This window comes from Hyalella azteca, unplaced genomic scaffold (genome assembly GCF_000764305.2).
Source record: "Hyalella azteca isolate HAZT.00-mixed unplaced genomic scaffold, Hazt_2.0.2 contig3521, whole genome shotgun sequence".
NCBI classification, from domain to species: domain Eukaryota; kingdom Metazoa; phylum Arthropoda; class Malacostraca; order Amphipoda; family Hyalellidae; genus Hyalella; species Hyalella azteca.
The window spans coordinates 88,485-104,891 of record NW_025933769.1 but is presented as its reverse complement, the minus strand read 5'-3'; the positions used below and the strand labels follow the sequence as shown (position 1 = coordinate 104,891).

Below are 16,407 nucleotides of genomic sequence, written 5' to 3'. Positions count from 1 at the left end.
TTTTCCCCGGCACGTTTTATGAAGCCCGTGTCACCACCGAGCAGGGATCGGCGGATGTCTGCAATATCACTTCTGATGACGCAAGTTAGTTGTAGTGCAAATAAAGAGTGTCGTGTTGAGCTTAAGAAGTTCCATTTTCGGTCAGTTATTATCATTACTGCATCATAATAAGTTAATATTAGTAAGAAAACGATGTTATGCCATTAACAAGATTTTATTTTAATTAAGAGTCTCTACGGAAGCAATTTTGAAACCATGTATATTGTTGATTGTTGCACTAATTATCGACAAGAAGCTACATGAATATATTGAGTCTCAGAAATCTACTAATCTCGAGTTATGAATAATCTTTGAATTTTGCTAAATTTTCTTTTGCCAATATTTTTCTACATTTTCCCGTATCATCTAAGATACAACTGATAAAAATTTGGCTTCATTCTATGATCACTGACTGTGGAAATGCTTTATTTTAACATGTTTTCCTGCTAGGAAGTAACGCACCCGAGATTACAAGCAATACAACCACGCTAGCGACAATATTCATTGACTGGGACACTCCCGCGCAGGCTAATGGAAATATCACCAGCTATATAATCATCATCGACGATTTGGATACAAACGCCAGTTTTTCAGCGACTGTGGATCCCGGAACTACGGAGAAAAATCTGACGGAAAACATCTTGTCGTGTACAAACTACAGCTTACAAATCGCGGCTGTGAACAGAGCCGGAGTTGGCGAGTGGGCCGAAGTTGACATAGGAACTTTCTAATGGATGAATTTTGCTGACAGATAAGAATTCCCATCGTCTTACCATGAGAAGTTAAATAGATAATTCGTTCTGTTTGAGCACTTTAAAGTTAAATCACAGTTAGAGCACTCAAAAACTTCGATTATATTTTAAAATAGATTTTTTTATGTTCGAATAATAAATATTTCCTAGTAAAGCCCTAAACTCGAAGGGCTCTAGAATTTTAACTGATTGAAAACAATATTCATATCACTGGGGTTCAATTATCGAATGCTCGAATTACGTTTTTACGGATTAAAGGAAAATTTTAGAAGCATTTTCATTTATCCACAATAAATGAAATTTATATCCACAATAAATGAAATAAATAGAGCATCAATTACCAGCCACATTATACGTGCGATTTCACGGATGAAATATCGAAGAGCTCAGTAATCCCAGACCCAGTGCATTGATTTATGTACATTTCCTGTTTTATTTGCATCAAATTTTGGCTGCGAGGTAATGTCACCGTCGGAAATTAACATTTTTTGGCACTCATGGCCGAAATGCGACGAGTTTGGGTATTTCATCAGCTGTACCGGCGATTCTCTGTGGGAAGATAACGTCTTTTTTACAACCTTTGTGTACCTTCCAGGTTAGAACTTGATAAAGGGGTAGTGTTGCATAGGCGCCGGTTATGTAATAGCGGTTTCAGAGTTTAGTAGGCCGTAGGCCTGTCGCCGATTCTCAACATTGCAAACATTCACAGTATTTTGCGGTCTCGAACTCGCATTACACTGCTACAATTCTGCTGTGCTTAACCGCCCGGCCTCCTTGCCAATTCTGACCAGAAACTGGCGCACAGAGCTGGGATCGAACCCGCGCCTCTCTGCGCCAATCTTGGTACTCTGAACTTTAACCACTGGGCCACCCTGCCGAGTATGATAGTTAGTTATAGTTCGAAAATCTCATGCTTATTCGTTTATTAGTTTCAATTCTCAAGAGCTTTCTTTCCGAGGTGGGTAAATATACTCATCACTGCTGCTTTTTTTTATTTTACTTACCTTTTCAGGCCCAACGAATTCCTGCTCTTTGGTGAAGCTACACCCATACAAGGAGTATCAAGTGTGTTTGACCCTTTATTTTCCTCAAAAATCGCAGTCACTGAAACAGTGCTGCACATGCACGAGGACTGAAGATGGTGAGAAAATTGAATTTCAAAGGATAGTTGACATAATTAGTTATTTTTTTCTAGGCTTAAAGAATATGGTATTTTTTCTTTCATATTCAGCATTGGTTATTTAGAACATATTTAAAAACCATCATCATCAAAGAATATGGTTACGTCCGCACCGCGAATGAAAGCTATGAGTATGAACTTAAAATTTATGAGACTAGTGGTTCGAAATAAACATAAGAATAAAAAATTATCAGATGAGCCCTTTCAAAAAAATTAGATCAATACTTACTGCAGTGAGTGACAGAGCGCCCATTTTTTTCCATAAATGAAAAAATGCCCTAATAAGTATTGAAAATCACCAATGCTGATATCTTAATTGATTTTCGATTCAATACTAAAAAAAGCTCATTTACGTTGCGTTTTTTGTGATTACTTATCAAAATTTAAAAGCAAAGAAAACAGCCAAAAAATTGACTATTTCTTAAGAATGAAAACGTTTCGGAGTCCAGCTCCATCGCCAGTTTTTGAATGGCACCAGCAGCAGCACCATGCCGACACAATAAGTAGGCTATCTCGGAAGCGTGCGACAGAATGTTTTCTACGAATTTTAGAATCCCTGTGTATTTTTAAACAGAAACCTAGTTTAAATGCATCCTTCAGCTCCTATCCCCTTGAAATTGTAAATAGATAGACCTGTCACCTATTGTGTATTTTTATTCTTTTGTAAATTTAAGTTTTATCTTAAATGTGAATTTTAGTTTTCTGATTGATTCTGTTTGTCTCATAGGTTTTGAACTGACAATTGAGCTGAACTCCGAAACGTTTTCATTTCCATGAAATGGTGAATTTATTGACTGTTTTCTTTGCTTTTAAATTCTTGATGAACCTGCGATTTAAGGAATAAAGTTATCCTAAAACTTGTAATAACTTATTTTATTAGAGTACCAGAAACTCACGAATAAGGAATATATGCCTGTCTTGTCAGCACCAAGTGAGCCGACGTCATTTGCTGTATCACAAGTCGACATCGAGAGCATCACATTGTCTCGGCAGGCGCCCGAGCATTGGAATGGAAGGCCCTCGGCTACATGTTGTTTGTGGCCAACACCAGCTCACAAGAGGGAGTCACAGTCGAGAACTTGTACAGTGATACCATGTACAATATTTTGTTGGTGGTGAAAGGCTATGATACAAGCATGAAACGTTGAAATTAGTCTATGGAAATACTAACTCATTCCTGCCCCATTTTGTTTCTTGTTGAGGGCAAGTCCGAGGGAACATTTAGAAAGGCATTTTTCATTACTGAACATATCATTCGTCAACGACAAGGGAAACTAAACTTTTCAAGCATCACCACTGGATCATTCAATTTTGTACGTGAAAACAACTTTCCTCGTGAACTCAAGAATCGAGGATATATTCGATGTAAAATATATATGATATTAATTTTCATTTTTTTTTCGTTCAAATCACCTCTGAATTTTTTGACTCTCTGATGCTGTATCCCGTGTTTCTCACCTCAGGCGTGCAATGGAGGAGGTTGCAGCGAAGCTGTGACTGTCACCGCCGCAACATTGCACTAAAAAAACAACGCAGTCTGGATAGTCCCGATAGCTTCGTTGGCTGCGTGCATTGTGATCGCCGCATGCGTCGCAGGACTCATTTACTGGAGAAGAAACAAATCTTACGGGACGGGAGAAGCATCAAATGATTTCCAATTGATGATGACGATAAACGATATTCAATTGCCCGATGAAGAAACACAAACAAAATTCTGAGGCATAGCAGCTTCTGATTCTGGTAATCAGAGGCTGTGGTGGTCCTTATTTTAATGTGGAAATCCAGTCCAAGCGAACGGAACTTGTAGGTCCACTGACGTCGTGTATATACTAGGCTTTAGCAAAATAATATTTGCTGCTGTGGGAAATAAACAAATTATTTATTTTACTAAGAATGAAATGTCGTTCAGGAAGATTCGGCAGATTTTCAAAACTGAGTGTAACTCTCAAGTTTCATTCAAATTCGGTTAACGAAACGGGCAAACAATAATATTGACCGTAGCCAACATAACTATTTTGCATCTACACATTCTGCAAAAAATTTCGCGTCGTAATTCATACACAAATAGTTATGTAAAATTCCAATTCTAATTTTTGATCCAACATGCCTCCAAGTTTTGCAATGCCTGGCTATTCTCCCACAAAAAAAAATACATTTTTGATCCAGATTTTATTCCTACACGATAAGTATCTTGGAAACGCGCTCGATCAGCCCCTACATATTTGAGGGGCCAGGCTTCAAACGCACTTTCAAATTCACTAACTAACTGTGACAAATATTAATAAGATAATATGCTCAATCATAATGATATTTAACAAAATGTAGAGATTTTGTGCAAATATATAATTAACGTAACGTTAACAAGGAATTTTATTATAAAAGGTTATTTTATATATGTATGAATCTTTATTATCTTTCTCAAGGTCGACTCATTTATGAAACTCACCATTGTAAAAATCTTGTCGCTAGATTTTTTCCGCCATTTTTTCCTGCATACATGTTTTGTAAATTTTACTCCCATTTAACGAAAAGAGTCAACAATACACACAATGGAGAAGCCTCCAAACTTGGTAAAGAAATTTAATTCTTGTTTACTGAGTCTGTAAATAAAGTAGTTCAAATATATAACAACCAACTACCATACCTGGGGGCGGCAAAAGTTTTTGGTATAGAGGCAAAAATTTCGAAATATTGTAGGATCAAATTAGAGTGAAAATTCATTTGTTTCTTCAATGGAACCAAGTTTATTGATTGTGTGTTGTACAAAAGACCATGTCACGAGCATGTATTGAATTATATTCAATATAATTTTAATAGTGATGAACCTCTTCCCTGAGCAAGAGAAAGTTACAGTTTTTAAACCAATTTCCTTTACATCAAGTGATGAGATTTTTATAATATTGTTATATTGAGTTGTAACACAAGTAACATATTAATGTCGCGCGCTAAATAAAAAAATGAGTGTTCAGAATTTTATAAATGGCTCTGATCGTTCCCTTGTTCAGAATATTAACCATACTTTTTAGCAGGAAATAGGCAATGTAAAATTGCGAATTTTTTCGTTCAGCACAAAAAAACTAGTAGCAGCCTCAATATGAGAACAGCTCAATGGAAAACTTAAAAAAATATTTCTTCAAGTCTTTTTTGTCATAATTCAATTCATTACCAAGAGCTTATTTATTTTAATTTTCTGTCAAGATTCACTATCATCCATTTATCTATTCTGAGATTCCGAATAACTATTTATTTTCCTATTCACTTATTCACTCTTATTTAGTTTCTTTTTAGGTTCATGTGGCGTGTTAGTTACTCTGCAGATTGAGTAAAAATATAACTCGGTACTCACTGCAGTGAGTGACAGAGAGCGCATTTTCTCGTCGACGAAAACGTGAAGTCACGGACGGACAGACAGACAGACGGATGGACGGACGGACGGACGTGGCGAGCACAATAGCGCCTTTTTTCCATAAATAAGAAAATGCGCTAAAAAGGATATGCTGTTAATTTAAATTGCCGATTGTATTATTCATTAACGTAATAAATCATCTTATATTAGAGAACTTAAGACGTTTCATCGCAGTGATGATGAAGAATGGGTAGAAACGAAGCTAAAATGATCATTTAATTCAAAATCTACTTGTACGATTTAATGCAAGAACGTATTGATGATTTGTTTAAATGATAATATATTTTTAATTATTTCCTTCTCTGAATTTATTTCAAAGAAATAAATCAAATTTTGAAATCATTAATTAAGGAAAGTGGCCGAGAGAAGCTGACATGTAGCAGTTTAGATATTGATATAGGTATTTTCTATCATCAATTAACTTTAATACTTTACACCAAAATTATGAGAATAAACCTTTTCAACGGGTTTGGCCGATCTTCTTGTTTATTCTTTATTTATATTGCCAAATTAAATATTCATGTCTACGAAAATGGAGTTTTTGCCTCCGATTCTCAATTTCATGGTATTGCTCTGATTTTGGTATTAATGATGAACAAATTAACGAGTTTTTTCTCTGAGTACAAAGTTTTCACCAAGGAATTCGTTGCATCAGCTTACCTACTCCGAAGTAAAATTAGGTTGACACTCTATTGCGAAAATTCTATTTTATTATATTATTTAAAAAAAATTATAATTTCGTTTGCACTAAACTTGGGCTAAATTCACTATTTTGACAAGCCCGCTAAACTTTTTCAATTTGAATACAAGAAAATGCTTAATACCATCATTGATGCATTAGCAATTTTTTCGAGTATAATTAATTCCTAGCGTTTTGAGTATTTTTTCTGTAAAATCATGACGACAAGAATATGTAGATTTTTTCGTCCATTAAATGCATCAAATACCATAAATGAAAAATGTACAATTCACAAAATTCTTTCGATATGTACTTATATAATCTCGTCCATTAAGTGCACCATATATCTATTAAAAAATAGTGCAAAATTCATACGGAGATGAAAACCGCAACATGTTTGGCTGCAATGATGTTTCCCACATCATGTTAAGTTGCATGGATGTTTTATTTCACAGCGTTATCGCCTCACTTCAAGCTGCTCTATGTAACAAGGTAAAGTGCATGGGTAAAGAAGTACTTGGAAAGTATTCGTCTAACATTATCCCAATTTTGATATTATCATACGAGTATATTATTATAATAGCTTATTTTCGTGTTATATCTTTTTATGATCTATACCGCAATCGCAGCACTGAGAGCCATCAAAGTAAGCCGGCCGTGCTTATTGATAGCACAAAATGAAATAATGGGGAAATTTAATTCTTCTCCATATGTCATTACACATTATGGCTCATAATAAGTCTGTTATATTCATGCAATTTCTCTTGATAAAAAACATTGCTTTAAGAAAAATATAGCAAGAATATTTAATTCCTCATTTGAAAATTGTACCATTTCACACACATTAAAACCATGCGATCTTAAATTGTGTAAAGTTACAATGGCGCATACCTATGTTTCAGCTGGCATGAAAGTCTTAATTACTCTTTAAAAGCTTCAAATTGCTCTATTATTGAGCCTCAAAATTGACCTAAAGAATAATTTATCACCTTTTATTATGAGACGTTCTATTTATAAATCTGTTGAACATGTTACGGCACTGTGCTTGTGTTGATGATTCGTGGTGAAAACTCACGCAAAATAATGTTTATCGTTTCGGGGTTTTAACAAGAAAGAAATTCAGCATATACCCCGCAAGCATAATTGTGATGAAAATGTTACACAAAACCATGTTCACTTGAGGTCGTCATGCATGTTACATACATCAGAAACTCGTGTGAAGATAACAGATGTTCGTGTCTCCGTGGGAATAAAAATTTTATAATCGCATGCTGAAAATATTTTTTGTGCCCTAATTTTTTATATGTAAGAATCTTATAATGATATCATTTATAAGACGATAAATTATCTAAGCGTTCGTCTTCATTGTTGTACTTGCAAGGGCTAGCAAAGGACGTGCAGAAGAACCATGTCCCTCTGTAAACTTTTTACTGTGCTGCTTGTGTGTGGATTTGCACACATCCATACTGTTAAAGCTGCGGAACCCGCTTGGCCTTGTCCCATAGACGATTATATTTCGCCATGCACCTGCATATCGGATATTTCATATCACGTGGATATTGATTGTTCCGCTGTCACCGATGAATCTGAAATCCGGAATGCTTTTGCCCACACCTTCCCATTCGATGATGTTTACACTTTCAAAATTGATAACCCAAATTACAAAAACCCTATAATTAATCTCACAAGTGGAGTCTTCGATGACAAGTACTTTTACTCGGTGGATATAACAGGGACTCAGCTACAGGCTATTGAAGATAACGTCTTCGATGGATCACACGATTCTCTTACTACCATGAAACTGAGCGGCAATGAACTGAAGAGTTTCCCTTTCCAAGTCTTGACGGAGTACAAGAAGATCCGGTCACTCAATTTGCAGAACAATAAGTTAATTGAGCTGCCGAAAGTGAATTCTCCATCGTTGCTGACACTCATGATGAATGGAAATACCAACTTGAATCTTACATTCGGAGACCAAACTTTTGTAGGTGCGCCCAACTTGAGAACGTTGTACTTGGCCAACACTGGACAGACTTACCTCGTACCGGACATGTTCAGCACACTTCAGAACATCGCAGAAATTTATATCTCAGAAAACTCAATTAAGGAACTGGACACACGTACCTTCTTCACTCCTCAACACACTATCACAAAGTTGTACCTGGCCAACAATGGAATAAATGATGTACACTTGGGAGCTATCAGCGGTGAGTCACAATCTCACAAAACGAATATTTACATGGCGAAATATAAATTAATTAAATGAAATATAAATTAAATAGCTCTGGAGCAAACAATTGAATATTTTTCAGTCACAAAAAAATTAGGTAGAAAAGAATGAAAATATCAGAAAAATACCATTATATTCTTTAATAAAAAGATAATTGTGGCATTTAATTTAACTAAGAAGGGTAAAGTTCTTTATAAGTTCTTTACTTTTAATTCTTCATAAGTAAAGAAACATTTAAATTTGGAACATAAAATAAGATTACAAATACATTCTGGACTCAGACAAATATGTTATTGACGGGTTACCTTATACCCGAATAAAGTTTTTATGCAACCGGTCTCAATTATATTTTATTTTTCAGGAATGGCTCCAGACGGAACTATCGACTTGTCGTATAACGACATCACTGTACTCGATGAAACAATTTGGCAGCCGATTTTCGAGCAGATTGTCAACGGTGGATCCCTAATTTTAGGCAGTGAGTTGACTGATTCAACCCTATGGCGTTTAGCTGTACATATCTGTCGCCTTCCATTGGGGTATTTTTGTTTAAATTTGATGCTCATTCGTCCGATTGGACAAATATATTGGCTTTAATATCAGGCTGCGCTATGCCCAGTAGAAGGTTCTTGTCACCTTTATGGTTTTTTGTTCAATGAATAAATTTCAGCAAAGTGGTATGCATGCAATATAGTATTTCGCACTCGCAAGTTAACTGGTCACTAAAGGGTTAAGTTGTGGCTTCCTATATTTTTATAATTTTGTAAAATACAGGCCATAATCAATACCTTAAAATAATGGCTGAAAAGTGAGTTGATCACATGTTCTAGTAAGCATGGACTATTCACGGCTTTAGCATTAATTTAATTCTGCTAATTAAACGTATCGAGTCCACTTGGAGACTTTCAACAATGTAGTTATTACAATGAAATTAATTAGTCCAAACAATTTTTTATTATAAATTAAAATTTATTTATACTATTAAGAACTGTTGATATGATCTAATTGAATTTTGAAAACTAAGTATTAACGTGAAACAATTAATAATGACAATGGAGCTTCAAACCTAAATTTTGGAATCCAAATAAAAATAGAGCTTGTTTGTACTTAATTATTTTGTCTTCCCCCTAATAATACTGTAAATTGCGTCAATTCCCAGACAACCCGTTGCAGTGCGGATGCGACTTCAAGTGGATCGTCAATAACGACAACTACTTGAGCCTGATCTCTCCCGAAAGCTCATGTCATGCTGGAGTGCTGGTGTCGGAAATCAGCAAAGACTTCATTAACAATAACTGCGATTAGAAAAAATATGATTGATGAATGATGTCAAATTCCCAGTTAGAGTATCATTTACCAGTAGAATGTGAACTGACCGTAGCTGCCACTGTCGCTTGTGCACCTACTGGCAAGATGCCCAAAATTAAAGTACTGAGGCCTGAGTTGTCTTTCTCTTGATCCAAGTTTCTCTGGTGAATAATCACGATTTTGTCAAACAAACGACGTTTTTTGCTAGATAAAATTTTACAACTACAGACTTAATTTGATAATATCAGAATTTTTTTCCAGACTTGCTTTCATCACCTGTCAAATCCCTGCTTTTTAGTTTAAATTGCACATTATTTATATGAGCAAAATTTTTTGGCGGTTGATAGAAATTTTAATCAATTATCAACAGCGATAATTTGTTGCGGCAGCTTTTGTTGTGCACCCGTTGCCAAATCAACATTTTTTAATTCAACATCAACTAAGTTAATAGTTATTCAGTTATTCGCTATAGTAACTGATTATTTCACGTTTGACATATTAGTCAGATATGAAATTTACAAGTTTTACTTGAATTGATGAAAAATAAATTCATTATTCATTTGTTGAGTTCAGGTGTTCAATTATACATATTTCTTATCGATCACTATCACCACAGATCTCTGGCTGATTAAGTAGAATATAACGATTACGTTGCAATAACGTCTCTAAACAGAGCATCCAATAATTCGGATCAGAATTACATAGAAATATATTCCCAAAATAACATTTTTGTTATACCTCACTTCTTGAACGTGTAAAACAATTTAAGTAATATTTGCAACGCCAGTATATTTGATTTTTATTAGGTTTGAGATTCCATCGCTAAGGCTTTTTTAATTGAAAAGCTGCGCTTTTAAAATTCTTCATCCCATCCACCAGATGATTAAGTAATTAAGAACTATAAATAATGATGCCGATATAGACGGCAATGATTATTCTTTTTCTTGGTGATTTTACTGATTCACAGAAGGAACATAGTCTTGAATCCATTCATACTCAAGGAGCAGAACAAGACATAGTGAACTCAAATGAAAGTTGTTTAAATTTGCTATATGTGAATTGCTTTTATTAGAAATCAATCATTAGTAAAAATTTACTGCTGAGGTGGCAAATACTAAAATATGACCAGCGGTGCCACTTTGTACGGTTAATAAATTTGTTTGGATCCAGTTAATATAAGAATTATATTACGAATGGTTCTTCATTTTTGAATATAAGAGGTATTAATTGAGCTTGAAATACTTTCGACATCATTTAAGTTCTTATCACACAGAACACAGAAGTATTGTTCACAGGAAGAATAAAAAAAATTGAGTCACTTCAAGTTTATTTCCAAGGTATTGAGCAATTCCCCTTTCTGACGTTTCAGCATTGACTAATATATTATTTGAATTGCACTAAAGTTGACTACTTTCTGAAAAGTTTTAGAGAAATTCTTCAAAAAGTTTTCCGGTGCTTCGAAAGTTCACATCTTGATGTAAAAATAACTAAAAGCCGGTTCATTAAACTGGATTGCAGCCCCACAGACGTTGGTTTCAGTGCCTAAGGGCAGTGGAAAGGGAAAGCCTCAGGCGGGATATCGCTCAGTAAGGTGCCGTCAGAACAGGCGCTGGTGTCGCTGAGTTTTGTGTACAGATTGGCAGCGTCGTAGAGCCAGGCGATGTCACATCCGCAGCGAAGCGGGTTGTCTGTATTTCAGGTAACCAAAGTATAAGATTATTTACTAAATAACTTTTCACATTAATTATGAGAGTTGTTGTGTTTCATTAATTGTGTTTCAATTCGTATGTGATTTGTGTACTATAAATTTTAACAACTCTATACCATGTAAAAGTGTCTGGAGGAGGCTAATTAAACAAAAAAAAGACTATTTCAATTTGTTAAGTTCTGTCAATTATTTTTATATTCATGTAGGAATTAATTGTATTAGGTAATAATGCTGATGGAATAAATTATTTGTGCGGGAAGTTGGGTGTGACAGAAATCCGTAAATGGGTCGTATCAATTGTAATTTTGTTCCAAAGAACCTCTGCTTTGCTACAATGTTCATGTTACCTCACCGGTTACTGAATAAATTTAGGCTAAGCCTAGGTTTACGCACGATAGCCAAAATTAAGGACTAAAATATTCGCATGTGCAATCAAACGTTAGCGAAAATCCAGCGCCATTCATTATTTTTTAATTTCGGAAATGCATCTGTCAATTTCCATCACAGGGAACCTGTCAAGATTTTCAGTGCAAAGCATAAATTACTGCTTATTGGAAAATTCGTAAAATCGTCTTAAGAATTTACAAATATCCAACTCCTGCTGGAATAAAAATTTATTTTTTTTACAAGGTTAAGTTTTTGGTCTATCTGTGGACTCGAATCTACCCGGATTATGAAGTAGGATCTCATTATTCAGTTCCCTCAATGCACTATACAGGGTGTCCCAAAAAAACGATACCTAACTTTGAATGGCTGTAACTCGAAAAGTAATAGAGTTAAAAAAATTTGGAAGGTCAGGATTTGTTCCCTATGTTTTTCTGCATCTCTCCACCAAAAATCAGACAGATCGATGTAGCCATAAGTGTTTGAAAGAACTTTCAGTGACATGTGCTAAAATCGTGCTTGCGCAAAGTTTTAGTAAGATCATTTTCATAATCATTACGTTGTCTTGACATGTTTTCTTTTCGCTGTTTGATTTTTAGCGCATTTTCTCAGTTATGAAAAAATGCACTATTGTGCTCGCTATGTCCGTCTGTCCGTCCGTCCGTCTGTCCGTCTGTCCGTCTGTCTGTCCGTCTGTCTGTCCATCCGTGATTTCATGTTTTCGTCGACGAGAAAATGCGCTCTCTGTCACTCACTGCAGTGAGTACTGAGTTCCATTTTTTGTATCTTTGGTGAGACAAAAACATGACAATCTTTGGTGGGACACAATCATGACAATCTTTGGTGAGACACAATCATGACAATCTTTAGTGAGACACAATCATGGCAATCTTTGGTGAGAGACAATGATGGCAATCTTTGGTGAGAGAGAATTTCAAAACCAAAGGTTGCCTCTCACCAAAGATTGCCATGTTTTTGTCTCACCAAAGATACAAAAAATGTAACTCAATACTTACTGCAGGGAGTGACAGAGAGCGCATTTTCATGTCGACGAAAACATGAAGTCACGGACGGACAGACAAACGGACAGACAGATGGGCAGAAGGACGGACGGACAGACGGACATGGCGAGCACAATAGTGCATTTTTCATAAATGAGAAAATGCGCTAAAAATAAAACAGCGAAAAGAAAACATGTCAAGACAACGTTATGATTATGCAAAATGATCTTACTAAAGCTTTGCGCAAGCACGATTTTAGCACATGTCACTGAAAGTTCTATCCAACGCTTAAGGCTACATCGATCTGTCTGATTTTTGATGGAGAGATGGAGAAAAACATAGGGAACAAATCCTGACCTTCCAAAATTTCTTGACTCTATTACTTTTCGAGTTACATCCATTTCAAGTTGAGTATAGTTTTTTTTGGGACACCCTGTATAGTGCAATGCAAGTAAATGGTAGTTTAAATAGCTTCCAACATTAGGGTTATGAACATGCAATGGGAGTTTATAGGTTAGAACATGGCTATAAGATGTTAATATTTTTTGTAAAAGCGAACCGGTAGAAAAATTTGCTAGTGTACGGTCATCATCATCACATCAAACTTCTGATAATCAATTATTGATTACTAAGGGAATTTTACGTTTTTAAATTAACCGTACTAACTTGTCATGTCGACCTTTCCATACGTCAGCCTCTCTAAATAAGCCCTCCAGACATCCTTGTCGAATTCAACAATCTCTGTGCCGACCAGCGCTATGGTGGCGTTGACATGAACCTCTGCAATACAAAGGATTATGCTGATGAGTACCTCGCTTTTTTATTATAAATTCGAAAAGGCAGGCTTTTGCTATTCTGGCTCTACTAATTTTGAGCAGAAAGCAGTCTTTTTGAACTTTGAGCTTAAATTTATTGCGTAATTTATCAGGTAATTTGACTTTTTAGAACAGCTTAAACAGCCAAAAAGTCGATTTATCCAGCAACAACAGTTTTTTTCATACCTCATCTGTCATGTACATTACATTTAAGAAAAATGCCACGGAATGTATTATTTTTTAATATCATGAGGTAGGAATAAATTATAACATGCGTTGCTCCTCTGCAACGCCGTAATTTTTATATTGAAAGAATGAACATGCAATTAGTATTCCAGTATCAACATACCCGAGAGAAAATTTACGTCCACATTGCTTAGAGGATTCCCATCAAGATGAACCGTCGTCCAAGAATTCGTTGAAGCAATGCTATCTTTTATAAGATTTGTAATTTTGTTGTTTGCTAGATTGATATAAGTCAAGCCATTGGGCCCCAGTTCACCGGGGTCAAAGCTGGACAGGTTTCCGTTTTGTAAGTAGAGCCTTGTAAGAGCAGGCATACTCAATATCAGTTGTGAGCCAATTTCCAGTGAAGGATTATGTCCAAGATTAAGCGTTCGCAACGAGCTTGATTCGAGGTTTTGAACTATTCCTAAATCATTATATGACAAGTCCAGTGTTGTGAGTGCCGTCAGTGTTTTCAACGATTCAAATGGGAAAGTTTTAATCTTATTTTTTGTTAGGTGAAGGGCAGTCAAATATTCTTCGGAAGGAGCGAAAGTTCCATCTTGAATAAACTGTAACAAAGTTCCAGTGATATTCACAATTTCAAAACCAACTGGACCAAATGAAAACTCATCCAAGGTAGTAAATTGTGAACTTTGAACACCAGCTATGGTGAGCTGACGGTACCTGTAGAACGGCATTGTGGAACTGAAAACACGTCTAAGATCTTCATTAGAGACTATCCCGCTACAATCCATGTCCATGTAGACTTCTATTTCATTTACTGTACAAATGCACGGCGCGATGTCAACAGGGTTCGGGCACGGAAAGTATGGATCAGCACGAGAATACTTCGCACGACCAGTTTTGTATTCAACGCGTCGGATGCTCTCGTCCAAGAAACTGGCTCGGTCTTCGATTTTTTCTAATTTCTCTAACAAGTCCTCGATGGCCGAAATCAATTTCTCTTCTTTGTCACTCTTCGTGCTGGCCAAGGCGACATTGGCGAGGACTAGCACCACTGCCATCCAAGGAAGGATTTCGAACCTCATGTTGGCAGGGGGTAAAATGAATAAAATTTGAAAAATTCAGTCTTGACGCACCGTGATGCTCTACTGCCTACTATTCCCTTCCAACTGACCGACTGTGAGAGTAAAATTTAGTTATTGATCCAAGTCCAAGTTCGTATCAAGAGCCAGTGGCCTTCTGTCGTGGGAAGTGTAGCACTTGGCGATAGTCAGGCTGTTGTGCTGCACTTGGAGTGACCGGCTTACCTGTGGGAAGCGCAGCTGGTCTTCTAAGAAGCCTTTCCTGCGCAACATATACAGGAATAAATAATTCATCATTGGTAAGTAGGTCCATTACATGGGGTCGATCTATTTAAGCATCAATCGAACCCGCTAACAGTGGACGATTAGATATCCTAAAATGATGCAGTGCATTAATAATATCGACTCATCTATGTTATGTAACTCGTAATTGGTAAGAAATTGTAGCGAATCATGTCATTCCAAAAGCACCGATACGTTTTTGTTTCGATTCCTCGAGAGCATTCTTGAATTTTTATTGAACTGAAACTGGACATTATTGAACTGAGAATTTATCACGGGTAATGTAAAAAAATATAACTCAGTACTCACTGCAGTAAATGACAGAGAGCGCATTTTCTCGTCGACGAAAACGTGAAGTCACGGACAGACAGACAGAAGGACAGGCGGACGGACAGACGGAAATGGTGAGCACAATAGTGCATTTTTTTTTCATAATGAGAAAATGCGCTAAAAACAGCTTTGAGGTTAAAACTTCTTCTTTTAACCATGATGTGCTTTATATTTGACTTATTTACATTGGATTTGAAGGGAATGAATTTTATTTTGTGAGTGGATTTTTATTTTTATATTAAAAACTAGGAGGTTTTGTACGCGGTCTTTTGTAGCATCATATCGACGCTAAATCCCGAAAAACTAAAATATCATCACTCAATCGGGTGTATAGCTAAATTATTGAAATTATGTGCGTCAATTTTTGGATCATTTATCTTGTTATCTGTCGGCAATGCATCTTTATTTTGATCGGTCTATCGGTTTATCATAATTAGAGGCATAATTAATCCAGCCTCTACCTTCACAATGCTTGAGAGAAGGGATGGACTCTAGGTTCAGAGCATAAGTAAAAGAATCCATTCATGCCATCTACTCTAGGAAGCGTTTGTCATGGTTAGAAAACTTCTAAAAATATAGTGGTAGATATAGTACAGGAGTAATAACAGCAACGAAAATAAAATTCAATAAAACTTATATAACTAATGCCACGATGAAAACGAAAATATTAAATTGTTACCTCGTACATACCAGAATTTACTAGGCTAGCCTTCTTGTCTCCAATATGCATGATTAAAATGAACGCTTGAATGATTTTTACTGATGTAAAGATTAGCATAATATGCGATGTTATCCCGTGCTTTCTGTCAGCTGTTATGCAGCAATTACGCACGAATCTGTCTCGGTCTGCTAAAAATTGCTTGAATAAAAAAAATATACTTATGGAAATTGAGGACAATTTCCACCTCAGTTAAGTAGGAAACATTTTTATTTCGTTATTTTACAACGCTGGTTATTCTATCCAGCAAAAGACTCTTACGGTGCCGTGATGCGCTGGGAGTCATCACTGTATGATCATG

The 16,407-nt window shown here is 35.9% G+C and overlaps 2 protein-coding genes across 2 annotated transcripts; one reads left to right on the top strand and one right to left on the bottom strand.

Moving 5' to 3' along the window:
- Window positions 1-7,411: 7,411 nt before the first annotated feature.
- On the top strand, window positions 7,412-9,728 carry LOC108683382 (oplophorus-luciferin 2-monooxygenase non-catalytic subunit). Its single transcript, XM_018172695.2, has 3 exons — window positions 7,412-8,263; window positions 8,648-8,764; window positions 9,446-9,728. The coding sequence occupies exons 1-3, from the start codon at window positions 7,465-7,467 to the stop codon at window positions 9,589-9,591; spliced, it is 1,062 nt and encodes a 353-aa protein (XP_018028184.1). The 5' UTR covers window positions 7,412-7,464; the 3' UTR covers window positions 9,592-9,728.
- A 1,180-nt stretch (window positions 9,729-10,908) lies between these two features.
- On the bottom strand, window positions 10,909-14,882 carry LOC108683383 (oplophorus-luciferin 2-monooxygenase non-catalytic subunit). Its single transcript, XM_018172696.2, has 3 exons — window positions 13,852-14,882; window positions 13,354-13,467; window positions 10,909-11,282 (listed from the first exon to the last, which is right to left on the bottom strand). The coding sequence occupies exons 1-3, from the start codon at window positions 14,777-14,779 to the stop codon at window positions 11,137-11,139; spliced, it is 1,188 nt and encodes a 395-aa protein (XP_018028185.1). The 5' UTR covers window positions 14,780-14,882; the 3' UTR covers window positions 10,909-11,136.
- Window positions 14,883-16,407: the final 1,525 nt, after the last annotated feature.

What these genes read in the sequence shown, in the direction of transcription:
- LOC108683382 (XM_018172695.2), top strand. Translation starts at nt 7,465, where the DNA reads ATGTCCCTCTGTAAACTTTTTACTGTGCTGCTTGTGTGTGGATTTGCA. An exon ending in ACACTTGGGAGCTATCAGCG is followed by an intron (nt 8,264 to 8,647) that starts GTGAGTCACAAT and finishes TTTATTTTTCAG; the next exon opens with GAATGGCTCCAGACGGAACT. An exon ending in TGGATCCCTAATTTTAGGCA is followed by an intron (nt 8,765 to 9,445) that starts GTGAGTTGACTG and finishes GTCAATTCCCAG; the next exon opens with ACAACCCGTTGCAGTGCGGA.
- LOC108683383 (XM_018172696.2), bottom strand. Translation starts at nt 14,779, where the DNA reads ATGAGGTTCGAAATCCTTCCTTGGATGGCAGTGGTGCTAGTCCTCGCC. An exon ending in GGACGTAAATTTTCTCTCGG is followed by an intron (nt 13,468 to 13,851) that starts GTATGTTGATAC and finishes TTTGTATTGCAG; the next exon opens with AGGTTCATGTCAACGCCACC. An exon ending in TGGAAAGGTCGACATGACAA is followed by an intron (nt 11,283 to 13,353) that starts GTTAGTACGGTT and finishes CCTGAAATACAG; the next exon opens with ACAACCCGCTTCGCTGCGGA.